At 64.9% G+C, this 21435-nt stretch overlaps 1 protein-coding gene across 1 annotated transcript in view; it reads left to right on the top strand.

The window, feature by feature from the left end:
* LOC142476762 (condensin-2 complex subunit H2-like) overlaps nt 1-20487 on the top strand; it is a gene marked incomplete at both ends in the record, with an annotated part of 60901 nt that extends 40414 nt beyond the window's left edge. Inside the window, 3 exons of the mRNA XM_075581934.1 lie at nt 15536-15687; nt 16183-16274; nt 20375-20487. Of these exons, the coding sequence (XP_075438049.1) occupies nt 15536-15687; nt 16183-16274; nt 20375-20487 (357 nt within the window). The remainder of the gene's footprint in view (nt 1-15535; nt 15688-16182; nt 16275-20374) is intronic.
* Nucleotides 20488-21435: the final 948 nt, after the last annotated feature.

Raw genomic sequence — 21435 nt, 5'->3', positions numbered from 1 at the left:
GCGTGTGGCACTGTGTGACGCTCTCTCTCTGCTCCCGGGCGTGTGGCACTGTGTGACGCTCTCTCTGTGCTCCCGGGCGTGTGGCACTGTGTGACGCTCTCTCTGTGCTCCCGGGCGTGTGGCACTGTGTGACGCTCTCTCTCTGCTCCCGGGCGTGTGGCACTGTGTGACGCTCTCTCTGTGCTCCCGGGCGTGTGGCACTGTGTGACGCTCTCTCTCTGCTCCCGGGCGTGTGGCACTGTGTGACGCACTCTGTGCTCCCGGGCGTGTGGCACTGTGTGACACTCTCTCTCTGCTCCCGGGCGTGTGGCACTGTGTGACGCTCTCTCTGTGCTCCCGTGCGTGTGGCACTGTGTGACGCTCTCTCTCTGCTCCCGGGCGTGTGGCACTGTGTGACGCTCTCTCTCTGCTCCCGGGCGTGTGGCACTGTGTGACGCTCTCTCTGTGCTCCCGGGCGTGTGGCACTGTGTGATGGTCTCTCTGTGCTCCCGGGCGTGTGGCACTGTGTGACGCTCTCTCTGTGCTCCCGGGCGTGTGGCACTGTGTGACGCTCTCTCTCTGCTCCCGGGCGTGTGGCACTGTGTGACGCTCTCTCTGTGCTCCCGGGCGTGTGGCACTGTGTGACGCTCTCTCTGTGCTCCCGGGCGTGTGGCACTGTGTGACGCTCTCTCTGTGCTCCCAGGCGTGTGGCACTGTGTGACGCTCTCTCTGTGCTCCCAGGCGTGTGGCACTGTGTGACGCTCTCTCTGTGCTCCCAGGCGTGTGGCACTGTGTGACGCTCTCTCTGCTCCCGGGCGTGTGGCACTGTGTGACGCTCTCTCTGTGCTCCCGGGCGTGTGGCACTGTGTGACGCTCTCTCTGTGCTCCCGGGCGTGTGGCACTGTGTGACGCTCTCTCTCTGCTCCCGGGCGTGTGGCACTGTGTGACGCTCTCTCTGTGCTCCCGGGCGTGTGGCACTGTGTGACGCTCTCTCTCTGCTCCCGGGCGTGTGGCACTGTGTGACGCTCTCTCTGTGCTCCCGGGCGTGTGGCACTGTGTGACGCTCTCTCTCTGCTCCCGGGCGTGTGGCACTGTGTGACGCACTCTGTGCTCCCGGGCGTGTGGCACTGTGTGACACTCTCTCTCTGCTCCCGGGCGTGTGGCACTGTGTGACGCTCTCTCTGTGCTCCCGGGCGTGTGGCACTGTGTGACGCTCTCTCTCTGCTCCCGGGCGTGTGGCACTGTGTGACGCTCTCTCTGTGCTCCCGGGCGTGTGGCACTGTGTGATGCTCTCTCTCTGCTCCCGGGCGTGTGGCACTGTGTGATGCTCTCTCTCTGCTCCCGGGCGTGTGGCACTGTGTGACGCTCTCTCTCTGCTCCCGGGCGTGTGGCACTGTGTGACGCTCTCTCTGTGCTCCCGGGCGTGTGGCACTGTGTGACGCTCTCTCTGTGCTCCCGGGCGTGTGGCACTGTGTGACGCTCTCTCTCTGCTCTCGGGCGTGTGGCACTGTGTGACGCTCTCTCTGTGCTCCCGGGCGTGTGGCACTGTGTGACGCTCTCTCTGTGCTCCCTGGCGTGTGGCACTGTATGACGCTCTCTCTGTGCTCCCAGGCGTGTGGCACTGTGTGACGCTCTCTCTGTGCTCCCAGGCGTGTGGCACTGTGTGACGCTCTCTCTGTGCTCCCAGGCGTGTGGCACTGTGTGACGCTCTCTCTCTGCTCCCAGGCGTGTGGCACTGTGTGACGCTCTCTCTGCTCCCGGGCGTGTGGCACTGTGTGACACTCTCTCTGTGCTCCTGGGCGTGTGGCACTGTGTGACGCTCTCTCTGTGCTCCCGGGCGTGTGGCACTGTGTGACGCTCTGTCTGTGCTCCCGGGCGTGTTGCACTGTGTAATGCTCTCTCTGTGCTCCCGGGCGTGTGGCACTGTGTGACGCTCTCTCTCTGCTCCCGGGCGTGTGGCACTGTGTGACGCTCTCTCTGTGCTCCCGGGCGTGTGGCACTGTGTGACGCTCTCTCTGTGCTCCCGGGCGTGTGGCACTGTGTGACGCTCTCTCTGTGCTCCCGGGCGTGTGGCACTGTGTGATGCTCTCTCTCTGCTCCCGGGCGTGTGGCACTGTGTGACGCTCTCTCTCTGCTCCCAGGCGTGTGGCACTGTGTGACGCTCTCTCTGCTCCCGGGCGTGTGGCACTGTGTGACGCTCTCTCTGTGCTCCTGGGCGTGTGGCACTGTGTGACGCTCTCTCTGTGCTCCCGGGCGTGTGGCACTGTGTGACGCTCTGTCTGTGCTCCCGGGCGTGTTGCACTGTGTAATGCTCTCTCTGTGCTCCCGGGCGTGTGGCACTGTGTGACGCTCTCTCTCTGCTCCCGGGCGTGTGGCACTGTGTGACGCTCTCTCTGTGCTCCCGGGCGTGTGGCACTGTGTGACGCTCTCTCTGTGCTCCCGGGCGTGTGGCACTGTGTGACGCTCTCTCTGTGCTCCCGGGCGTGTGGCACTGTGTGATGCTCTCTCTCTGCTCCCGGGCGTGTGGCACTGTGTGACGCTCTCTCTCAGCTCCCGGGCGTGTGGCACTGTGTGACGCTCCCTGTGCTCCCAGGCGCGTGGCACTGTGTGACGCTCTCTCTGTGCTCCCGGGCGTGTGGCACTGTGTGACGCTCTCTCTCTGCTCCCGGGCGTGTGGCACTGTGTGACGCTCTCTCTGTGCTCCCGGGCGTGTGGCACTGTGTGACGCTCTCTCTCTGCTCCCGGGCGTGTGGCACTGTGTGACGCTCTCTCTCTGCTCCCGGGCGTGTGGCACTGTGTGACGCTCTCTCTCTGCTCCCGGGCGTGTGGCACTGTGTGACGCTCTCTGTGCTCCCGGGCGTGTGGCACTGTGTGACGCTTTTTCTGTGCTCCCGGGCGTGTTGCACTGTGTGACGCTCTCTCTCTCTGCTCCCGGGCGTGTGGCACTGTGTGACGCTCTCTCTCTGCTCCCGGGCGTGTGGCACTGTGTGACGCTCTCTCTCTGTGCTCCCGGGCGTGTGGCACTGTGTGATGCTCTCTCTGTGCTCCCGGGCGTGTGGCACTGTGTGACGCTCTCTCTGTGCTCCGGGTGTGGCACTGTGTGACGCTCTCTCTGTGCTCCCGGGCGTGTGGCACTGTGTGACGCTCTCTCTGTGCTCCCGGGAGTGTGGCACTGTGTCACGCTCTCTCTGTGCTCCCGGGCGTGTGGCACTGTGTGACGCTCTCTCTGCTCCCGGGCGTGTGGCACTGTGTGACGCTCTCTCTCTGCTCCCGGGCGTGTGGCACTGTGTGACGCTCTCTCTGTGCTCCCGGGCGTGTGGCACTGTGTGACGCTCTCTGTGCTCCCGGGCGTGTGGCACTGTGTGACGCTCTCTCTGTGCTCCCGGGCGTGTGGCACTCTGTGACGCTCTCTGTGCTCCCGGGCGTGTGTCACTGTGTAATGCTCTCTCTGTGCTCCCGGGCGTGTGGCACTGTGTGACGCTCTCTGTGCTCCCGGGCGTGTGGCACTGTGTGACGCTCTCTGTGCTCCCGGGCGTGTGGCACTGTGTGACGCTCTCTCTGTGCTCCCAGGCGTGTGGCACTGTGTGACGCTCTCTCTCTGCTCCCGGGCGTGTGGCACTGTGTGACGCTCTCTCTGTGCTCCCAGGCGTGTGGCACTGTGTGACGCTCTCTGTGCTCCCGGGCGTGTGGCACTGTGTGACGCTCTCTGTGCTCCCGGGCGTGTGGCACTGTGTGATGCTCTCTCTCTGCTCCCGGGCGTGTGGCACTGTGTGACGATCTCTGTGCTCCCGGGCGTGTGGCACGGTGTGATGCTCTCTCTGTGCTCCCGGGCGTGTGGCACTGTGTGACGCTCTCTTTGTGCTCCCGGGCGTGTGGCACTCTGTGACGCTCTCTCTCTGCTCCCGGGCGTGTGGCACTGTGTGACGCTCTCTCTCTGCTCCCGGGCGTGTGGCACTGTGTGACGCTCTCTCTGTGCTCCCGGGCGTGTGGCACTGTGTGACGCTCTCTCTGTGCTCCCGGGCGTGTGGCACTGTGTGACGCTCTCTCTCTGCTCCCGGGCGTGTGGCACTGTGTGACGCTCTCTCTGTGCTCCCGGGCGTGTGGCACTGTGTGACGCTCTCTCTGTGCTCCTGGGCGTGTGGCACTGTGTGACGCTCTCTCTGTGCTCCCGGGCGTGTGGCACTGTGTGACGCTCTCTCTGCTCCCGGGCGTGTGGCACTGTGTGATGCTCTCTCTGTGCTCCCAGGCGTGTGGCACTGTGTGACGCTCTCTCTGTGCTCCCGGGCGTGTGGCACTGTGTGACGCTCTCTCTGTGCTCCCGGGCGTGTGGCAATGTGTGACGCTCTCTCTGCTCCCAGGCGTGTGGCACTGTGTCACGCTCTCTCTCTGCTCCCGGGCGTGTGGCACTGTGTGACGCTCTCTCTGCTCCCGGGCGTGTGGCACTGTGTGACTCTCTCTCTGTGCTCCCGGGCGTGTGGCACTGTGTGACGCTCTCTCTCTGCTCCCGGGCGTGTGGCACTGTGTGACGCTCTCTCTGTGCTCCCGGGCGTGTGGCACTGTGTGACGCTCTCGCTCTGCTCCCGGGCGTGTGGCACTGTGTGACGCTCTCTCTGTGCTCCCGTGCGTGGCACTGTGTGACGCTCTCTCTCTGCTCCCGGGCGTGTGGCACTGTGTGACGCTCTCTCTCTGTGCTCTCGGGCGTGTGGCACTGTGTGACGCTCTCTCTCAGCTCCCGGGTGTGTGGCACTGTGTGACGCTCTCTCTCTGCTCCCGGGCGTGTGGCACTGTGTGACGCTCTCTCTGTGCTCCCGGGCGTGTGGCACTGTGTGACGCTCTCTCTGTGCTCCCGGGCGTGTGGCACTGTGTGACGCTATCTCTGTGCTCCCAGGCGTGGCACTGTGTGACGCGCTCTCTGTGCTCCCGGGCGTGTGGCACTGTGTGACGCTCTCTCTGTGCTCCCGGGCGTGTGGCACTGTGTGACACTCTCTCTGCTCCCGGGCGTGTGGCACTGTGTGACGCTCTCTCTCTGCTCCCGGGCGTGTGGCACTGTGTGACGCTCTCTCTGCTCCCGGGCGTGTGGCACTGTGTGACGCTCTCTCTGTGCTCCCGTGCGTGGCACTGTGTGACGCTCTCTCTGCGCTCCCGGGCGTGTGGCACTTTGTGACGCTCTCTCTCTGCTCCCGGGCGTGTGGCACTGTGTGACGCTCTCTCTTTGCTCCCGGGCGTGTGGCACTGTGTGACGCTCTCTCTCTGTGCTCCCGGGTGTGGCACTGTGTGACGCTCTCTCTCTGCTCCCGGGCGTGTGGCACTGTGTGACGCTCTCTCTCTGTGCTCCCAGGCGTGTGGCACTGTGTGACGCTCTCTCTGCTCCCGGGCGTGTGGCACTGTGTGACGCTCTCTCTGTGCTCCCGTGCGTGGCACTGTGTGACGCTCTCTCTGCGCTCCCGGGCGTGTGGCACTGTGTGACGCTCTCTCTCTGCTCCCGGGCGTGTGGCACTGTGTGACGCTCTCTGTGCTCCCGGGCGTGTGTCACTGTGTAATGCTCTCTCTGTGCTCCCGGGCGTGTGGCACTGTGTGACGCTCTCTGTGCTCCCGGACGTGTGGCACTGTGTGACGCTCTCTGTGCTCCCGGGCGTGTGGCACTGTGTGACGCTCTCTCTGTGCTCCCAGGCGTGTGGCACTGTGTGACGCTCTCTCTCTGCTCCCGGGCGTGTGGCACTGTGTGACGCTCTCTCTGTGCTCCCAGGCGTGTGGCACTGTGTGACGCTCTCTGTGCTCCCGGGCGTGTGGCACTGTGTGACGCTCTCTGTGCTCCCGGGCGTGTGGCACTGTGTGATGCTCTCTCTCTGCTCCCGGGCGTGTGGCACTGTGTGACGATCTCTGTGCTCCCGGGCGTGTGGCACGGTGTGATGCTCTCTCTGTGCTCCCGGGCGTGTGGCACTGTGTGACGCTCTCTTTGTGCTCCCGGGCGTGTGGCACTCTGTGACGCTCTCTCTCTGCTCCCGGGCGTGTGGCACTGTGTGACGCTCTCTCTCTGCTCCCGGGCGTGTGGCACTGTGTGACGCTCTCTCTGTGCTCCCGGGCGTGTGGCACTGTGTGACGCTCTCTCTGTGCTCCCGGGCGTGTGGCACTGTGTGACGCTCTCTCTGTGCTCCCGGGCGTGTGGCACTGTGTGACGCTCTCTCTGTGCTCCCGGGCGTGTGGCACTGTGTGACGCTCTCTCTGTGCTCCCGGGCGTGTGGCACTGTGTGACGCTCTCTCTGTGCTCCCGGGCGTGTGGCACTGTGTGACGCTCTCTCTGCTCCCGGGCGTGTGGCACTGTGTGATGCTCTCTCTGTGCTCCCAGGCGTGTGGCACTGTGTGACGCTCTCTCTGCTCCCGGGCGTGTGGCACTGTGTGACGCTCTCTCTGTGCTCCCGGGCGTGTGGCACTGTGTGACGCTCTCTCTCTGCTCCCGGGCGTGTGGCACTGTGTGACGCTCTCTCTGTGCTCCCGGGCGTGTGGCACTGTGTGACGCTCTCGCTCTGCTCCCGGGCGTGTGGCACTGTGTGACGCTCTCTCTGTGCTCCCGTGCGTGGCACTGTGTGACGCTCTCTCTCTGCTCCCGGGCGTGTGGCACTGTGTGACGCTCTCTCTCTGTGCTCTCGGGCGTGTGGCACTGTGTGACGCTCTCTCTCAGCTCCCGGGTGTGTGGCACTGTGTGACGCTCTCTCTCTGCTCCCGGGCGTGTGGCACTGTGTGACGCTCTCTCTGTGCTCCCGGGCGTGTGGCACTGTGTGACGCTCTCTCTGTGCTCCCGGGCGTGTGGCACTGTGTGACGCTATCTCTGTGCTCCCAGGCGTGGCACTGTGTGACGCGCTCTCTGTGCTCCCGGGCGTGTGGCACTGTGTGACGCTCTCTCTGTGCTCCCGGGCGTGTGGCACTGTGTGACACTCTCTCTGCTCCCGGGCGTGTGGCACTGTGTGACGCTCTCTCTCTGCTCCCGGGCGTGTGGCACTGTGTGACGCTCTCTCTGCTCCCGGGCGTGTGGCACTGTGTGACGCTCTCTCTGTGCTCCCGTGCGTGGCACTGTGTGACGCTCTCTCTGCGCTCCCGGGCGTGTGGCACTTTGTGACGCTCTCTCTCTGCTCCCGGGCGTGTGGCACTGTGTGACGCTCTCTCTTTGCTCCCGGGCGTGTGGCACTGTGTGACGCTCTCTCTCTGTGCTCCCGGGTGTGGCACTGTGTGACGCTCTCTCTCTGCTCCCGGGCGTGTGGCACTGTGTGACGCTCTCTCTCTGTGCTCCCAGGCGTGTGGCACTGTGTGACGCTCTCTCTGCTCCCGGGCGTGTGGCACTGTGTGACGCTCTCTCTGTGCTCCCGTGCGTGGCACTGTGTGACGCTCTCTCTGCGCTCCCGGGCGTGTGGCACTGTGTGACGCTCTCTCTCTGCTCCCGGGCGTGTGGCACTGTGTGACGCTCTCTGTGCTCCCGGGCGTTTGGCACTGTGTGACGCTCTCTGTGCTCCCGGGCGTGTGGCACTGTGTGACGCTCTCTCTCTGCTTCCGGGCGTGTGCCACTGTGTGATGCTCTCTCTGTGCTCCCGGGCGTGTGGCACTGTGTGACGCTCTCTCTGTGCTCCCGGGTGTGGCACTGTGTGACGCTCTCTCTGTGCTCCCGGGCGTGTGGCACTGTGTGACGCTCTCTCTGTGCTCCCGTGCGTGGCACTGTGTGACGCTCTCTCTGTGCTCCCGGGCGTGTGGCACTGTGTGACGCTCTCTCTCAGCTCCCGGGCGTGTGTCATTGTGTGACGCTCTCTCTCTGCTCCCGGGCGTGTGGCACTGTGTGACGCTCTCTCTGTGCTCCCGGGCGTGTGGCACTGTGTGACGCTCTCTCTGTGCTCCCGGGCGTGTGGCACTGTGTGACGCTCTCTCTGTGCTCCCGGGCGTGTGGCACTGTGTGACGCTCTCTCTCTGTGCTCCCGGGCGTGTGGCACTGTGTGACGCTCTCTGTGCTCCCGGGCGTGTGGCACTGTGTGACGCTTTTTCTGTGCTCCCGGGCGTGTGGCACTGTGTGACGCTCTCTCTCTCTGCTCCCGGGCGTGTGGCACTGTGTGACGCTCTCTCTCTGCTCCCGGGCGTGTGGCACTGTGTGACGCTCTCTCTCTGTGCTCCCGGGCGTGTGGCACTGTGTGATGCTCTCTCTGTGCTCCCGGGCGTGTGGCACTGTGTGACGCTCTCTCTGTGCTCCGGGTGTGGCACTGTGTGACGCTCTCTCTGTGCTCCCGGGCGTGTGGCACTGTGTGACGCTCTCTCTGTGCTCCCGGGAGTGTGGCACTGTGTCACGCTCTCTCTGTGCTCCCGGGCGTGTGGCACTGTGTGACGCTCTCTCTCTGCTCCCGGGCGTGTGGCACTGTGTGATGCTCTCTCTCTGCTCCCGGGCGTGTGGCACTGTGTGACGCTCTCTCTCTGCTCCCGGGCGTGTGGCACTGTGTGACGCTCTCTCTGTGCTCCCGGGTGTGTGGCACTGTGTGACGCTCTCTGTGCTCCCGGGCGTGTGGCACTGTGTGACGCTCTCTCTGTGCTCCCGGGCGTGTGGCACTCTGTGACGCTCTCTGTGCTCCCGGGCGTGTGGCACTGTGTGACGCTCTCTCTGTGCTCCCGGGCGTGTGTCACTGTGTAATGCTCTCTCTGTGCTCCCGGGCGTGTGGCACTGTGTGACGCTCTCTCTGTGCTCCCGGGCGTGTGGCACTGTGTGACGCTCTCTCTGTGCTCCCGGGCGTGTGGCACTGTGTGACGCTCTCTCTGTGCTCCCAGGCGTGTGGCACTGTGTGACGCTCTCTGTGCTCCCGGGCGTGTGGCACTGTGTGACGCTCTCTGTGCTCCCGGGCGTGTGGCACTGTGTGACGCTCTCTCTGTGCTCCCAGGCGTGTGGCACTGTGTGACGCTCTCTCTCTGCTCCCGGGCGTGTGGCACTGTGTGACGCTCTCTCTGTGCTCCCAGGCGTGTGGCACTGTGTGACGCTCTCTGTGCTCCCGGGCGCGTGGCACTGTGTGACGCTCTCTCTGCTCCCGGGCGTGTGGCACTGTGTGATGCTCTCTCTCTGCTCCCGGGCGTGTGGCACTGTGTGACGCTCTCTGTGCTCCCGGGCGTGTGGCACTGTGTGATGCTCTCTCTGTGCTCCCGGGCGTGTGGCACTGTGTGACGCTCTCTTTGTGCTCCCGGGCGTGTGGCACTCTGTGACGCTCTCTCTCTGCTCCCGGGCGTGTGGCACTGTGTGACGCTCTCTCTCTGCTCCCGGGCGTGTGGCACTGTGTGACGCTCTCTCTGTGCTCCCGGGCGTGTGGCACTGTGTGACGCTCTCTGTGCTCCCGGGCGTGTGGCACTGTGTGACGCTCTCTCTGTGCTCCCAGGCGTGTGGCACTGTGTGACGCTCTCTCTCTGCTCCCGGGCGTGTGGCACTGTGTGACGCTCTCTCTGTGCTCCCGGGCGTGTGGCACTGTGTGACGCTCTCTCTCTGTGCTCCCGGGCGTGTGGCACTGTGTGATGCTCTCTCTGTGCTCCCGGGCGTGTGGCACTGTGTGACGCTCTCTCTGTGCTCCCGGGCGTGTGGCACTGTGTGACGCTCTCTCTGTGCTCCCGGGCGTGTGGCACTGTGTGACGCTCTCTCTGTGCTCCCAGGCGTGTGGCACTGTGTGACGCTCTCTGTGCTCCCGGGCGTGTGGCACTGTGTGACGCTCTCTCTGTGCTCCCGGGAGTGTGGCAATGTGTCACGCTCTCTCTGTGCTCCCGGGCGTGTGGCACTGTGTGACGCTCTCTCTCTGCTCCCGGGCGTGTGGCACTGTGTGACGCTCTCTCTCTGCTCCCGGGCGTGTGGCACTGTGTGACGCTCTCTCTGTGCTCCCGGGCGTGTGGCACTGTGTGACGCTCTCTGTGCTCCCGGGCGTGTGGCACTGTGTGACGCTCTCTCTGTGCTCCCGGGCGTGTGGCACTCTGTGACGCTCTCTGTGCTCCCGGGCGTGTGGCACTGTGTGACGCTCTCTCTGTGCTCCCGGGCGTGTGTCACTGTGTAATGCTCTCTCTGTGCTCCCGGGCGTGTGGCACTGTGTGACGCTCTCTCTGTGCTCCCGGGCGTGTGGCACTGTGTGACGCTCTCTCTGTGCTCCCGGGCGTGTGGCACTGTGTGACGCTCTCTCTGTGCTCCCAGGCGTGTGGCACTGTGTGACGCTCTCTGTGCTCCCGGGCGTGTGGCACTGTGTGACGCTCTCTGTGCTCCCGGGCGTGTGGCACTGTGTGACGCTCTCTCTGTGCTCCCAGGCGTGTGGCACTGTGTGACGCTCTCTCTCTACTCCCGGGCGTGTGGCACTGTGTGACGCTCTCTCTGTGCTCCCAGGCGTGTGGCACTGTGTGACGCTCTCTGTGCTCCCGGGCGCGTGGCACTGTGTGACGCTCTCTCTGCTCCCGGGCGTGTGGCACTGTGTGATGCTCTCTCTCTGCTCCCGGGCGTGTGGCACTGTGTGACGCTCTCTGTGCTCCCGGGCGTGTGGCACTGTGTGATGCTCTCTCTGTGCTCCCGGGCGTGTGGCACTGTGTGAAGCTCTCTTTGTGCTCCCGGGCGTGTGGCACTCTGTGATGCTCTCTCTCTGCTCCCGGGCGTGTGGCACTGTGTGACGCTCTCTCTCTGCTCCCGGGCGTGTGGCACTGTGTGACGCTCTCTCTGTGCTCCCGGGCGTGTGGCACTGTGTGACGCTCTCTGTGCTCCCGGGCGTGTGGCACTGTGTGACGCTCTCTCTGTGCTCCCAGGCGTGTGGCACTGTGTGACGCTCTCTCTCTGCTCCCGGGCGTGTGGCACTGTGTGACGCTCTCTCTGTGCTCCCGGGCGTGTGGCACTGTGTGACGCTCTCTCTCTGTGCTCCCGGGCGTGTGGCACTGTGTGATGCTCTCTCTGTGCTCCCGGGCGTGTGGCACTGTGTGACGCTCTCTCTGTGCTCCCGGGTGTGTGGCACTGTGTGACGCTCTCTCTGTGCTCCCGGGCGTGTGGCACTGTGTGACGCTCTCTCTGTGCTCCCAGGCGTGTGGCACTGTGTGACGCTCTCTGTGCTCCCGGGCGTGTGGCACTGTGTGACGCTCTCTCTGCTCCCGGGCGTGTGGCACTGTGTGATGCTCTCTCTCTGCTCCCGGGCGTGTGGCACTGTGTGACGCTCTCTGTGCTCCCGGGCGTGTGGCACTGTGTGATGCTCTCCCTGTGCTCCCGGGCGTGTGGCACTGTGTGACGCTCTCTTTGTGCTCCCGGGCGTGTGGCACTCTGTGACGCTCTCTCTCTGCTCCCGGGCGTGTGGCACTGTGTGACGCTCTCTCTCTGCTCCCGGGCGTGTGGCACTGTGTGACGCTCTCTCTGTGCTCCCGGGCGTGTGGCACTGTGTGACGCTCTCTCTGTGCTCCCGGGCGTGTGGCACTGTGTGACGCTCTCTCTCTGCTCCCGGGCGTGTGGCACTGTGTGACGCTCTCTCTCTGTGCTCCCGGGCGTGTGGCACTGTGTGACGCTCTCTCTGTGCTCCCGGGCGTGTGGCACTGTGTGACGCTCTCTCTGTGCTCCCGGGCGTGTGGCACTGTGTGACGCTCTCTCTGTGCTCCCGGGCGTGTGGCACTGTGTGATGCTCTCTCTGTGCTCCCAGGCGTGTGGCACTGTGTGGCGCTCTCTCTGTGCTCCCGGGCGTGTGGCACTGTGTGACGCTCTCTCTGTGCTCCCGGGCGTGTGGCAATGTGTGACGCTCTCTCTGCTCCCAGGCGTGTGGCACTGTGTCACGCTCTCTCTCTGCTCCCGGGCGTGTGGCACTGTGTGACGCTCTCTCTGCTCCCGGGCGTGTGGCACTGTGTGACGCTCTCTCTGTGCTCCCGGGCGTGTGGCACTGTGTGACGCTCTCTCTCTGCTCCCGGGCGTGTGGCACTGTGTGACGCTCTCTCTGTGCTCCCGGGCGTGTGGCACTGTGTGACGCTCTCGCTCTGCTCCCGGGCGTGTGGCACTGTGTGTCGCTCTCTCTGTGCTCCCGTGCGTGGCACTGTGTGACGCTCTCTCTCTGCTCCCGGGCGTGTGGCACTGTGTGACGCTCTCTCTCTGTGCTCCCGGGCGTGTGGCACTGTGTGACGCTCTCTCTCAGCTCCCGGGCGTGTGGCACTGTGTGACGCTCTCTCTCTGCTCCCGGGCGTGTGGCACTGTGTGACGCTCTCTCTGTGCTCCCGGGCGTGTGGCACTGTGTGACGCTCTCTCTGTGCTCCCGGGCGTGTGGCACTGTGTGACGCTATCTCTGTGCTCCCAGGCGTGGTACTGTGTGACGCGCTCTCTGTGCTCCCGGGCGTGTGGCACTGTGTGACGCTCTCTCTGTGCTCCCGGGCGTGTGGCACTGTGTGACACTCTCTCTGCTCCCGGGCGTGTGGCACTGTGTGACGCTCTCTCTCTGCTCCCGGGCGTGTGGCACTGTGTGACGCTCTCTCTGCTCCCGGGCGTGTGGCACTGTGTGACGCTCTCTCTGTGCTCCCGGGTGTGTGGCACTGTGTGACGCTCTCTCTGTGCTCCCGGGCGTGTGGCACTGTGTGATGCTCTCTCTGTGCTCCCGGGTGTGTGGCACTGTGTGACGCTCTCTCTGTGCTCCCGGGCGTGTGGCACTGTGTGACGCTCTCTGTGCTCCCGTGCGTGGCACTGTGTGACGCTCTCTCTGCGCTCCCGGGCGTGTGGCACTGTGTGACGCTCTCTCTCTGCTCCCGGGTGTGTGGCACTGTGTGACGCTCTCTCTTTGCTCCCGGGCGTGTGGCACTGTGTGACGCTCTCTCTCTGTGCTCCCGGGTGTGGCACTGTGTGACGTTCTCTCTCTGCTCCCGGGCGTGTGGCACTGTGTGACGCTCTCTGTGCTCCCGGGCGTGTGGCACTGTGTGACGCTCTCTCTCTGTGCTCCCAGGCGTGTGGCACTGTGTGACGCTCTCTCTGCTCCCGGGCATGTGGCACTTTGTGACGCTCTCTCTGTGCTCCCGTGTGTGGCACTGTGTGACGCTCTCTCTGCGCTCCCGGGCGTGTGGCACTGTGTGACGCTCTCTCTCTGCTCCCGGGCGTGTGGCACTGTGTGACGCTCTCTGTGCTCCCGGGCGTTTGGCACTGTGTGACGCTCTCTGTGCTCCCGGGCGTGTGGCACTGTGTGACGCTCTCTCTCTGCTTCCGGGCGTGTGGCACTGTGTGACGCTCTCTCTGTGCTCCCGGCCGTGTGGCACTGTGTGACGCTCTCTCTCTGCTCCCGGGCGTGTGGCACTGTGTGACGCTCCCTGTGCTCCCAGGAGTGTGGCACTGTGTGACGCTCTCTCTGTGCTCCGGGCGTGGCACTGTGTGACGCTCTCTCTGTGCTCCCGGGCGTGTGGCACTGTGTGACGCTCTCTCTGTGCTCCCGGGCGTGTGGCACTGTGTGACGCTCTCTCTGCTCCCAGGCGTGTGGCACTGTGTGACGCTCTCTCTGTGCTCCCGGGCGTGTGGCACTGTGTGACGCTCTCTCTGCTCCCGGGCGTGTGGCACTGTGTGACGCTCTCTCTCTGCTCCCGGGTGTGTGGCACTGTGTGACGCTCTCTCTGTGCTCCCGGGTGTGGCACTGTGTGATGCTCTCTCTGTGCTCCCGGGCGTGTGGCACTGTGTGACGCTCTCTCTGTGCTCCCGGGCGTGTGGCACTGTGTGACGCTCTCACTGTGCTCCCGGGCGTGTGGCACTGTGTGATGCTCTCTCTGTGCTCCCGGGCGTGTGGCACTGTGTGACGCTCTCTCTGTGCTCCCGGGTGTGGCACTGTGTGACGCTCTCTCTGTGCTCCCGGGCGTGTGGCACTGTGTGACGCTCTCTCTGTGCTCCCGTGCGTGGCACTGTGTGACGCTCTCTCTGTGCTCCCGGGCGTGTGGCACTGTGTGACGCTCTCTCTCAGCTCCCGGGCGTGTGTCATTGTGTGACGCTCTCTCTCTGCTCCCGGGCGTGTGGCACTGTGTGACGCTCTCTCTGTGCTCCCGGGCGTGTGGCACTGTGTGACGCTCTCTCTGTGCTCCTGGGCGTGTGGCACTGTGTGACGCTCTCTCTGTGCTCCTGGGCGTGTGGCACTGTGTGACGCTCTCTCTGTGCTCCCGGGCGTGTGGCACTGTGTGACGCTCTCTCTCTGCTCCCGGGCGTGTGGCACTGTGTGACGCTCTCTCTCTGCTCCCGGGCGTGTGGCACTGTGTGACGCTCTCTCTGTGCTCCCGGGCGTGTGGCACTGTGTGACGCTCTCTGTTCTCCCGGGCGTGTGGCACTGTGTGACGCTCTCTCTGTGCTCCCGGGTGTGGCAGTGTGTGACGCTCTCTGTGCTCCCGGGCTTGTGGCACTGTGTCACGCTCTCTCTCTGCTCCCGGGCGTGTGGCACTGTGTGACGCTCTCTCTGTGCTCCCGGGTGTGGCACTGTGTGACGCTCTCTCTGTGCTCCCGGGCGTGTGACACTGTGTGACGCTCTCTGTGCTCCCGGGCGTGTGACACTGTGTGACGCTCTCTCTCTGCTCCCGGGCGTGTGGCACTGTGTGACACTCTCTCTGTGCTCCCGGGCTTGTGGCACTGTGTGACGCTCTCTCTGTGCTCCCGGGCGTGTGGCACTGTGTGACGCTCTCTCTCTGCTCCCGGGCGTGTGGCACTGTGTGACGCTCTCTCTGCTCCCGGGCGTGTGGCACTGTGTGACGCTCTCTCTCTGCTCCCGGGCGTGTGGCACTGTGTGACGCTCTCTCTGTGCTCCCGGGCGTGTGGCACTGTGTGACGCTCTCTCTGTGCTCCCGGGCTTGTGGCACTGTGTCACGCTCTCTCTCTGCTCCCGGGCGTGTGGCACTGTGTGACGCTCCCTGTGCTCCCAGGCGTGTGGCACTGTGTGACGCTCTCTCTGTGCTCCCGGGCGTGTGGCACTGTGTGACGCTCTCTCTGTGCTCCGGGTGTGTGGCATTGTGTGACGCTCTCTCTCTGTGCTCCCGGGTGTGGCACTGTGTGACGCTTTCTCTCTGTGCTCCCGGGCGTGTGGCACTGTGTGACGCTCTCTCTGTGCTCCCGGGCGTGTGGCACTGTGTGACGCTCTCTCTGTGCTCCCGGGTGTGGCACTGTGTGACGCTCTCTCTGTGCTCCCGGGCGTGTGGCACTGTGTGACGCTCTCTCTCTGCTCCCGGGCGTGTGGCACTGTGTGACGCTCTCTCTGTGTTCCCGGGCGGGGCACTTTGTGACGCTCTGTGTTCCCGGGCGTGTGGCACTTTGTAACGCTCTGTGTTCCCGGGCGTGTGGCACTGTGTGACGCTCTGTGTTCCCGGGCGTGGCACTGTGTGACGCTCTGTGTTCCCAGGCATGGCACTGTGTGACGCTCTGTGTTCCCCGGCGCGTGGCACCCCCCGGGCGTGGCACTGTAATTCTGGCGTGTGACGCTGTGTGACGCTGTGTGACGCTCTTTGTACCCGGGCGTGTGGCGCTGTGTGACGCCCTTTGTTCCCGGGCGCGTGGTACTGTGTGCCACCCGCAGGCGTGGCACTGTGTGACGCGTGTTTTCGGTGCTCCCCACAGCTGTAGAGGAGAGATCTTGGCGAGCAGGAAGGATTTCCGCATAAATACCTGCACGTCACACACCTGCGGGGCCTTCATGCTGGAGCTGGCCGTGGTCTCACCCACCCGTCTGCTGCAGCTGCAGCGGCTGGAGGACGTCAGCCACGTGGCAGGTACGTGCCTCCTCTAACCCTGTCTCCCCCCCCCCAGGTGGCTCCTGTCTCCCCCCCCCCCAGGTGGCTCCTGTCTCCCCCCCCCCCCCAGGTGGCTCCTGTCTCCCAACCCCTCCTCCCCAGGTGGCTCCTGTCTCCCAACCCCCCTCCCCCAGGTGGCTCCTGTCTCTCCCCCCCCCCCCTCAAGGCCCCTCTAACCCTGTCCCCCCTCCCCCCCCCCAACGAGGCCCCTGTAACCCTGTCCCCCCTCCCCACGAGGCCCCTGTAACCCTGTCCCCCCTCCCCACGAGGCCCCTGTAACCCTGTCCCCCCCCCCCACGGGGCCCCTGTAACCCTGTCCCCCTCCTCCCCCCCACGGGGCCCCTGTAACCCTGTCCCTCCCCCCCCCCCACGAGGCCCCCTGTAACCCTGTCCCTCCTCCCCCCCACGGGGCCCCTGTAACCCTGTCCCCCCCTCCCCCCCACGGGGCCCCTGTAACCCTGTCCCCCTCCCTAGCTATTCTGTACGCTGGCTCGAGGAGGGGAGTATACCGGAGGAGAGATCAGACTGCGCCGCTCCGGTCGCCGTGCTCAACTTCTCCGATGAAGGTGAGCAGCTTCCTTTCTCTGGGGTTCAGTTAGTGAGCCGTGTTCTCCGCTGTGTCGCTGTGTGCGTTCCCCAGCGCACTGCCCCCCCCCCTCCTGGCTGCGAGTGCTCCCACAGCGATACCGTCCGTGCACGGGACTTTCCCACAGTGATACCGTCCGTGCGCGGGACTTTCCCACAGCGATACCGTCCGTGCGCGGGACTTTCCCACAGTGATACCGTCCGTGCGCGGGACATTCCCACAGCGATACCGTCCGTGCGCGGGACATTCCCACAGTGATACGTCCGTGCGCGGGACTTTCCCACAGCGATACCGTCCGTGCGCGGGACTTTCCCACAGTGATACCGTCCGTGCGCGGGACTTTCCCACAGCGATACCGTCCGTGCGCGAGACTTTCCCACAGCGATACCGTCCGTGCGCGGGACTTTCCCACAGTGATACCGTCCGTGCGCGGGACTTTCCCACAGCGATACCGTCCGTGCGCTGGACATTCCACAGTGATACGTCCGTGCGCGGGACTTTCCACAGCGATACCGTCCGTGCGCGGGACTTTCCCACAGCGATACCGTCCGTGCGCGGGACATTCCCACAGCGATACCGTCCGTGCGCGGGACTTTCCCACAGCGATACCGTCCGTGCGCGGGACTTTCCCACAGTGATACCGTCCGTGCGCGGGACTTTCCCACAGTGATACCGTCCGTGCGCGGGACTTTCCCACAGCGATACCGTCCGTGCGCGGGACTTTCCCACAGCGATACCGTCCGTGCGCGGGACTTTCCCACAGTGATACCGTCCGTGCGCGGACTTTCCCACAGCGATACCGTCCGTGCGCGGGACTTTCCCACAGCGATACCGTCCGTGCGCGGGACTTTCCCACAGCGATACCGTCCGTGCGCGGGACTTTCCCACAGCGATACCGTCCGTGCGCGGGACTTTCCCGCAGTGATACCGTCCGTGCGCGGGACTTTCCCACAGTGATACCGTCCGTGCGCGGGACTTTCCCACAGCGATACTGTCCGTGCGCGGGACTTTCCCACAGTGATACCGTCCGTGCGCGGGACTTTCCCACAGTGATACCGTCCGTGCGCGGGACTTTCCCACAGCGATACCGTCCGTGCGCGGGACTTTCCCACAGCGATACCGTCCGTGCGCGGGACTTTCCCACAGCGATACCGTCCGTGCGCGGGACTTTCCCACAGCGATACCGTCCGTGCGCGGGACTTTCCCACAGTGATACCGTCCGTGCGCGGGACTTTCCCACAGTGATACCGTCCGTGCGCGGGACATTCCCACAGTGATACGTCCGTGCGCGGGACTTTCCCACAGCGATACCGTCCGTGCGCGGGACTTTCCCACAGTGATACCGTCCGTGCGCGGGACTTTCCCACAGTGATACCGTCCGTGCGCGGGACTTTCCCACAGTGATACCGTCCGTGCGCGGGACATTCCCACAGTGATACGTCCGTGCGCGGGACTTTCCCACAGTGATACCGTCCGTGCGCGGGACTTTCCCACAGTGATACCGTCCGTGCGCGGGACTTTCCCACAGTGATACCGTCCGTGCGCGGGACTTTCCCACAGTGATACCGTCCGTGCGCGGGACTTTCCCACAGCGATACCGTCCGTGCGCGGGACTTTCCCACAGTGATACCGTCCGTGCGCGGGACTTTCCCACAGCGATACCGTCCGTGCGCGGGACTTTCCCACAGCGATACCGTCCGTGCGCGGGACTTTCCCACAGCGATAGCGTCCGTGCGCGGGACTTTCCCACAGTGATACCGTCCGTGCGCGGGACTTTCCCACAGCGATACCGTCCGTGCGCGGGACTTTCCCACAGTGATACCGTCCGTGCGCGGGACTTTCCCACAGCGATACCGTCCGTGCGCGGGACTTTCCCACAGTGATACCGTCCGTGCGCGGGACTTTCCCACAGCGATACCGTCCGTGCGCGGGACTTTCCCACAGCGATACCGTCCGTGCGCGGGACTTTCCCACAGTGATACCGTCCGTGCGCGGGACTTTCCCACAGCGATACCGTCCGTGCGCGGGACTTTCCCACAGCGATACCGTCCGTGCGCGGGACTTTCCCACAGTGATACCGTCCGTGCGCGGGACTTTCCCACAGTGATACCGTCCGTGCGCGGGACTTTCCCACAGCGATACCGTCCGTGCGCGGGACTTTCCCACAGCGATACCGTCCGTGCGCGGGACTTTCCCACAGCGATACCGTCCGTGCGCGGGACTTTCCCACAGTGATACCGTCCGTGCGCGGGACTTTCCCACAGCGATAGCGTCCGTGCGCGGGACTTTCCCACAGCGATAGCGTCCGTGCGCGGGACTTTCCCACAGCGATAGCGTCCGTGCGCGGGACTTTCCCACAGTGATACCGTCCGTGCGCGGGACTTTCCCACAGTGATACCGTCCGTGCGCGGGACTTTCCCACAGTGATACCGTCCGTGCGCGGGACTTTCCCACAGTGATACCGTCCGTGCGCGGGACTTTCCCACAGTGATACCGTCCGTGCGCGGGACTTTCCCACAGCGATACCGTCCGTGCGCGGGACTTTCCCACAGCGATACCGTCCGTGCGCGGGACTTTCCCACAGTGATACCGTCCGTGCGCGGGACTTTCCCACAGCGATACCGTCCGTGCGCGGGACTTTCCCACAGTGATACCGTCCGTGCGCGGGACTTTCCCACAGCGATACCGTCCGTGCGCGGGACTTTCCCACAGTGATACCGTCCGTGCGCGGGACTTTCCCACAGTGATACCGTCCGTGCGCGGGACTTTCCCACAGTGATACCGTCCGTGCGCGGGACTTTCCCACAGTGATACCGTCCGTGCGCGGGACTTTCCCACAGTGATACCGTCCGTGCGCGGGGACTTTCCCACAGCGATACCGTCCGTGCGCGGGACTTTCCCACAGTGATACCGTCCGTGCGCGGGACTTTCCCACAGCGATACCGTCCGTGCGCGGGACTTTCCCACAGTGATACCGTCCGTGCGCGGGACTTTCCCACAGCGATACCGTCCGTGCGCGGGACTTTCCCACAGTGATACGTCCGTGCGCGGGACTTTCCCACAGCGATATTGTCTGTGCGCGGGACTTTCCCACAGTGATACCGTCCGTGCGCGGGACTTTCCCACAGCGATACCGTCCGTGCGCGGGACTTTCCCACAGCGATACCGTCCGTGCGCGGGACTTTCCCACAGCGATACCGTCCGTGCGCGGGACTTTCCCACAGCGATACCGTCCGTGCGCGGGACTTTCCCACAGTGATACCGTCCGTGCGCGGGACTTTCCCACAGTGATACCGTCCGTGCGCGGGACTTTCCCACAGCGATACCGTCCGTGCGCGGGACTTTCCCACAGTGATACCGTCCGTGCGCGGGACTTTCCCACAGTGATACGTCCGTGCGCGGGACTTTCCCACAGCGATACCGTCTGTGCGCGGGACTTTCCCACAGTGATACCGTCCGTGCGCGGGACTTTCCCACAGTGATACCGTCCGTGCGCGGGACTTTCCCACAGTGATACCGTCCGTGCGCGGGACATTCCCACAGCGATACCGTCCGTGCGCGGGACTTTCCCACAGCGATGCCGTCCGTGCGCGGGACATTCCCACAGTGATACCGTCCGTGCGCGGGACTTTCCGCAGCGATACCGTCCGTGCGCGGGACTTTCCCACAGTGATACCGTCCGTGCGCGGGACTTTCCCACAGTGATACCGTCCGTGCGCGGGACTTTCCCACAGTGATACCGTCCGTGCGCGGGACTTTCCCACAGTGATACCGTCCGTGCGCGGGACTTTCCCACAGTGATACCGTCCGTGCGCGGGTCTTCTCTCCCCTTTATCTCTCTCCTGTTTGGGTCAGGCTCTTGCTCCTCTGCGCAGTACGCTGATAACCGCGCGCTAACACCCATTCCCATGAGTAGAAGTTACTGCGTTGTTACCAGCTTTTGGCATATTGCGTGGGGTCTCGGAGCCCCTCGTACAGGACTGAACCCTCCGAGCGGCACACGCTGCTTGTTTAATCGCGTGTTCCCTGATGGGCGCCGGGTTTCTCTCACACGTGTGCGTCTCTGTCCCGTTCTATCAGCGCCCGCTATGGATCACGGTGACGAGGGAGGAGGGGGTTTTATTCCGCTGGATGATCCCCACGAAGTGGACGATGCAGAGATGGAGCCATCGGAGCACGTTCAGCGGCAGAAGGTGTGTGGGGGTTGGGGGGGGGGGGGGGTCAGTGAGGGGCTGGGGAGAGGAGGGAGGCTGTGGAGAGGAGGGCTGGGGGGGCAGGGGAGAGGTGTCAGGGAGGAGCTGGGAGAGGTGTCAGGGAGGGGGAGGGGAGGAACCGGGGACAGGTGTCGGGGAGGAGCCGGGACAGGTGTCGGGGGGAGGAGCCGGGGAGAGGGGTCGGGGAGGAGCCGGGGAGAGGGGTCGGGGAGGAGCCGGGGGGAGGGATCGGGGAGGAGCCGGGGGGAGGAGCCGGGGAGAGGAGCTGGGAGAGGTGTCGGGGAGGAGCCGGGGTTGGGGCAGCGGTTGGGGGTTAGCGGGGTTGGGGCAGCGGGTCAGTGAGGAAGGTTGGGGGTAGCGGGGTTGGGGCAGCGGGTCAGTGTGGGAGGTTGGGGGTAGCGGGGTTGGGGCAGCGGGTCAGTGAGGAAGGTTGGGGGGTAGCGGGGTTGGGGCAGTCGGTCAGTGAGGAAGGTTGGGGGGTAGCGGGGTTGGGGCAGCGGGTCAGTAAGGAAGGTTGGGGGTAGCGGGGTTGGGGCAGTCGGTCAGTGAGGAAGGTTGGGGGGTAGCGGGGTTGGGGCAGTGGGTCAGTGAGGAAGGTTGGGGTGTAGCGGGGTTGGGGCAGTCGGTCAGTGAGGAAGGTTGGGGGGGTAGCGGGGTTGGGGCAGTGGGTCAGTGAGGGAGGTTGGGGGGGTAGCGGGGTTGGGGCAGTGGGTCAGTGAGGGAGGTTGGGGGTAGCGGGGTTGGGGCAGTGGGTCAGTGAGGAAGGTTGGGGGGGGTAGCGGGGTTGGAGCAGTGGGTCAGTAAGGGAGGTTGGGGGTAGCGGGGTTGGGGCAGTTGGTCAGTGAGGGAGGTTGGGGGTAGCGGGGTTGGAGCAGCGGGTCAGTGAGGGAGGTTGGGGGGGTAGAGGGGTTGGAGCAGCGGGTCAGT

This window comes from Ascaphus truei, unplaced genomic scaffold (assembly GCF_040206685.1).
Source record: "Ascaphus truei isolate aAscTru1 unplaced genomic scaffold, aAscTru1.hap1 HAP1_SCAFFOLD_1710, whole genome shotgun sequence".
NCBI classification, from domain to species: domain Eukaryota; kingdom Metazoa; phylum Chordata; class Amphibia; order Anura; family Ascaphidae; genus Ascaphus; species Ascaphus truei.
The sequence above is the reverse complement of the archived record's forward strand: the minus strand, read 5'-3'. Positions and strand labels throughout refer to the sequence as shown.